Genomic DNA, 5365 nt, shown 5'->3' with positions numbered 1-5365 from the left:
TTGTACTTTTTGACCCCTTTCACCTATTTTGCCCACCCTCCACTCCAAACCTCTAGCAACCGCCAATCTGGTCTCTTTATTTATGAGCTTTGTATGTTTTTGTTTTGTTTCCAGATTTGACATTTAAGTGAGATCATATGGCATTTGTCTTGCTCTGTCTATTTCACTTATTGTAATGCCCTCAAGGTCCATGAATGTTGTTGCAAATGACAAAATTTCATTCTTTTTTATTATTGAATAATATTCCATTGTACCTATACACCACATTTCCTTTATCCATTCATGCATTGCTGGACACTTAGGTTGTTTCCACATCTTGGCTGTTGTAAACCATGCTGTGATGAACATGAGAGTCTATATATCTTTATGAGTTAGTGTTTTCATTTTCTTTGGATAAATACCCAGAAGTGGAATTGCTGCGTCACATGGTAGTTCTTTTAAAAATTTCATTAAGATTCTCCATACTGTTTTCCAAAATGGCTGTATCATTTATACATTTCTACAAACAATGTAGCAGGGTTATAATTTTTCACTTCCTGCCACTTATCTTTTCTTTTTGGCAATAACATCCTAACTAGTATTAGATGATATCTTACTGTAATTTTAATTTGCATTTCCCTGGTGATTAGTTTCTGATTCTATAGTACATCCAGAGTAAATGTTTGAAATTGAAAATACGCAAACAGCTGCACAAAATTTTGATTCAATCAACATTTGGGTCTATGTTTTCCTGCTCTCCCCAGTCTAAGTTGAGCCCAAACAACCTACAGTATAGCCAATGATTTATGAAACAAGGTAAGACTGTGCCACATCAGACCATTACTATATATAATGTCAGACAAAAAGTTTCTTTCTTGGGTAAATGCTAACAATCACTAATCATTCTTGGGTCAGAACTGAGAACAGGCATTCCCTTCTTTGCATAAGCCTCATGGATTTCTCTGTTTGTCACAGAGCTTATTTCCTTCTGAAATTAAGTTCACCTCAGTATTGAATGCAGAGTACTATGTGACTCTTCCTTTTGTGCCCTATTTCCAATTTGACCATTAAGAGTTCCCACTATATAGCTTTTCTTTCTTTTTCCCCTAGGGAAAATTGACCAAATTTGTATATATTTAAGGAGTACAAGTTCATATTTTGATATCAGTATATATTGCAAAATGATCACCACAATCAAGCTCATTAACATACCCATCACCTCACATATTTATCATTTTCTTTCTTTTTATTTTTGTGGTGACAATGCTTAAAATATACGTTAGATTTTAGCAAATTTCACCTGGATGGTACAATATTTTAACTATAGTCATCACGCTGGACGTTAGTCTCCATTTTTCACCTCCAGGGCATTAGGACAACCTATGTCTATACTGCCAATGACTCTCCAGTAACTGTCCCTGGTTCTGGTCTTTGAAGATATTTGGCCCTGCCCTGTTATGAAGATCTCTTCCTTTATAAAGACAGAGTCTTTGTTCCAGAGATTCTAATCATTCTACATTGACTTCTGGTTAATTTTTTCTCTTATAATTAATGTAGGAGATAATATTTGAAAAATATATCTTCATCTCCTTCCTAAATCTCCTTATGCTGTTACTTAACTGTACATTTTCTGGGCAGTTCATTAGACTGTCTTCTGTTATTTTGGTATGAGGCTTGCTTTTTCATCTAGCTAGTATGGCATCTCTAGATTCATATGGGGATTTCCAGTAGCCTATATTAACACTTTCTTATCAATAGTTTACTTTCCTGATTCAAGGGGCTCTTGGCCACCCTTCAAATTCTCATCAAATTCTTATAGTTTATTTGTTTTGACTAAAATGATTGGAATGACTTTCATAAATGAGTTAGGTTTTTAGATCCATCTACAGTTGAGATTTTCTATCTCTACTAGAAAGAGATATAGAAAATGTTTCCAGGCATTTCCTTGGCTATGCAAGAAAGAGATGAACTTAGAATAAAGAAGATAACTAAGACAAAAAGAAGTCACAACATCACATAAGAGATAAGTGTTTTCAAGTGCTAGAGAATGTAACTAGCCCAGTAATAGTAGGTATAACATTTAGCCTGAGTCATAAGGTGCTTTTCAAAGAAGTATGTTTATTTTACATTCAGGTTTATGCAATAATTGGAACACAACATAAAAACAGGCTCTTTGTAGATGACCTAGGAAACATGTTTAAATGAATGGAAAATACGAACTTCAATTTTAATGTTGATTACATATAAAATTGGGGTTGTCTAGTCTTTAACAACATATTTGAAATGTATTTGAAACAAGTAAATAGTCTGTGAAGTGTATACATACTTCTTAGCACATTAAATAATCTCAATAATGCTTTTCTTCGTGGGTAGTATGGGATATGCTTTCCAAACTTTATTAAAGGGGAAATTAGTCCCATGAGATGTTAGGATACTTCCTTCATTCTACACACTTATCCGTTGAATGATGTAGCATTGGTTTAAGATGTGAACGTGCTCCTAATTTCAGAAATATTAAATAGTGGTCAACATGTCTGTTGGATGCTTTCTTGCACTGAATTTTGACAATTTTGGTGCAGTCTAGAAGAATTTTCTCCCAGTCACTTTTAGAGCTTCTTTTACCTCTTTATTTCGCAAACTATAGATCAGGGGGTTCAACATGGGAATCACAATGCCATAAAATATGGAGGCCACTTTCATATTGTCCTGGGAATTATTAGAATGAGGCTGTAAGTACATATATGACAGGGTTCCATAGAAAATCGTGACTGCTGTCAGGTGGGACGCACACGTGGAGAAGGCTTTTTTCCTCCCTGCTGTAGAAGGCATCTTTAGGATGGCGACCGTGATATATACGTAGGAAAAGATGACGATCAACACTGTGAACATCAAGTTAAATCCCACAAAGACAACAAGTAGCATGACGTTAATGTCAATGTTGGAGCATGAAAGGGTGAGATTTGGAGGAACATCACAGAAAAAGTGATTGATGGTATTGGACTTGCAGAAGGACAATGAAAATGTAAAACCTGTGTGTACAGAAGCATTTATTGAGCTCATGACATATGAACTAACTACCACCTGGATGCAGATTCTTTGAGACATGACTATAGGGTAGCGAAGTGGGTTACAGATGGCTACATAACGGTCCACAGACATAGCGGCCAAGAGGTAACATTCACTGGTTGCAAATGTTGCATAAACCAATAATTGTATGACACAGCCCCCAAAAGATATTGATTTATTTTCTACTGTGAAATTTTTCAGCATCTTGGGAGTGATAGCAGAAGTGTAACAGATATCAACAAAAGCCAATGTTGTAGGAAAAAGTACATGGGTGTTTGAAGTCTGGAATCTGTTTTGACGAGTAGGATCATTCCAACATTACCCACCATGGAGATCATATAGATCACTAGAAACACGATGAAGAGGACATACTGCAACTTGTGTTTGGCACCAAATCCAAGAAGACAGAATTCAGTCACTTCAGTGATATTTCCTTGTGTCATGGCTACCAAAGTCTAGAAAGCACCCAGAAAAGAAGGGAAATGTTGACTTCTTGAAGGAAAAATGCTCTTACATTTTGTGTCACTGTTTTTGAATTGGATTTTCATAGCAAATACTCCCAACAGGATTATTACTTTCCAAATATTGGTCCTATTTCCTTGATAAGTAACTACTAAATAATAAAAAGGGACATGTGAACCATGGATTTATTTTCAAAAGAAGGCTCAATTCTAATAGGTTTGATTCTAAGAAACATAGATTAAAAGTTTTCCACTATATTAAAAAGATATCTGTATTTGCTTAAAGCCACATGTCCGTATGATTGTGTACCATTTCGATGACCCATAGTTTGTCTAAGCCATTTCTCATTTTAATCCTGGTGAAAACTCTGGAAATTATTAGCATTAATTAGAGAAATTTTCTGAGATATGTTCACAATCCACAGATGATTGAAAGCTTCAGGATGTCTTGTACTACTATTCTTAGCTGGCAACTGCCATGTAGGTGATGTTCTTCACAAGCCAAATAATCCTCTCATTTTATATATATATAAAATATTTATATTTATATATATATATAATATTTATATATATATATATAAATGTGGATTTCTGAGAGAATCTTGCATTTCCCATTGTATTATTTCTCTTTTTAAATATATCCTAGCTGCAGGACAAATCATCTGCTAAAAAATTTATTACTATAAAGTGATAGCTTATTTTAAGTCCTAAGTCGCTTTGTTTTCGACTTTAAGTCATGCTACCTCTGTATCTGGTTAGGTAGACAGCTGAGATGTCTTCATCCATCATTTTTCATATAGCCTTCGAGTCCCTAATTTTAGTGTCTTTACTGTTAAACACCATTCTACATTGCTGAGCACTGCTCATTGCAGAGTAATATATTATGGACCCTTTGTATGGAAGAAATTAACTTGTTGTTCATCAATAAATTTGTTTTCTTCTAGGCACAGCATCAGTGCACACTTTCAAACAATGTTTTTCATGTGTGGCCATGATACCATGATTGACCCATGGAACATGGTAAAAGTAATGAATGCTGCTTCTAGGCCTGAACCAGCTTCTCCTTGCCTCCCTGAAACTGGAACCATATACTCTCTACTACCTTTCTTCCCCATCTGTTGCCTGGATATTGACACTCAGGGAAACTTTGGAAGCCTTGTGTTAGGTTTGATGGATAAAATACAGGACACCCAGTTAAATTTGAATTTCTGATAAACAATAGGTATTTTTTTTTTACTGTAAGTGTGATCTAAATATTACATGGGAAATACTTATGTTAAAAAATCACTTACTGTTTATCAAAGACTTACTTTTAATTTGGTGTCTTGTGTTTTTGTTTGCTAAGTCTGACAACCCTATTGCAGCCTCTTTTGGGCTGTGTTCTCAAATGTCTGTGTGCAAATGAGCTCTCTGACAGCAAACCCTTTCCTCAACTGGATTATATTTGATGGAGAACTTCTATTGTTATAAGTCACTGAGATTTGGGCATTTATTTACTACATCAGTAGTCTTATTTTTAGCAATGTCATTGCAGTCATACACCACAATAAGGATTTTTTTTCAAAAGCATAAACATAGGAAGATATATGAACAGTACAATTTTTCAAACTGGAAAGTGGGTTGATGAGTGAAAAATAATTTATCAAATCCAAGAAAATCAAATCCTGACACAGTAATGAAGAAAGATGAGAATCAACTGGATTTATACTGCAGAATCCTAGAAAAGCTCAGGAATTGATAACAACAGGTATACTGCAAGAGGGCTCATGGTTATATTAAAAGAATGAATATTGGATAAGAACCTATAAGAAGCAAATTATGGCGAAACACATCACCAGTAGCTCATCTAAGACCTCAAA

General features: G+C 34.8%; 1 protein-coding gene across 1 annotated transcript; it reads right to left on the bottom strand.

The window, feature by feature from the left end:
* Positions 1-2559: 2559 nt before the first annotated feature.
* Positions 2560-3488, bottom strand: LOC139040856 (putative olfactory receptor 5AK3). Its single transcript, XM_070488584.1, is given in 2 exon segments — positions 2560-3293; positions 3296-3488. Coding segments are annotated over 2 exon segments (927 nt in total).
* Between the last annotated feature and the right edge of the window lie 1877 nt (positions 3489-5365).

Source organism: Equus asinus, chromosome 17 (genome assembly GCF_041296235.1).
Source record: "Equus asinus isolate D_3611 breed Donkey chromosome 17, EquAss-T2T_v2, whole genome shotgun sequence".
NCBI classification, from domain to species: domain Eukaryota; kingdom Metazoa; phylum Chordata; class Mammalia; order Perissodactyla; family Equidae; genus Equus; species Equus asinus.
Note: the sequence above shows the minus strand (reverse complement) of the source record. Positions and strands in the feature narration are given on the sequence as shown.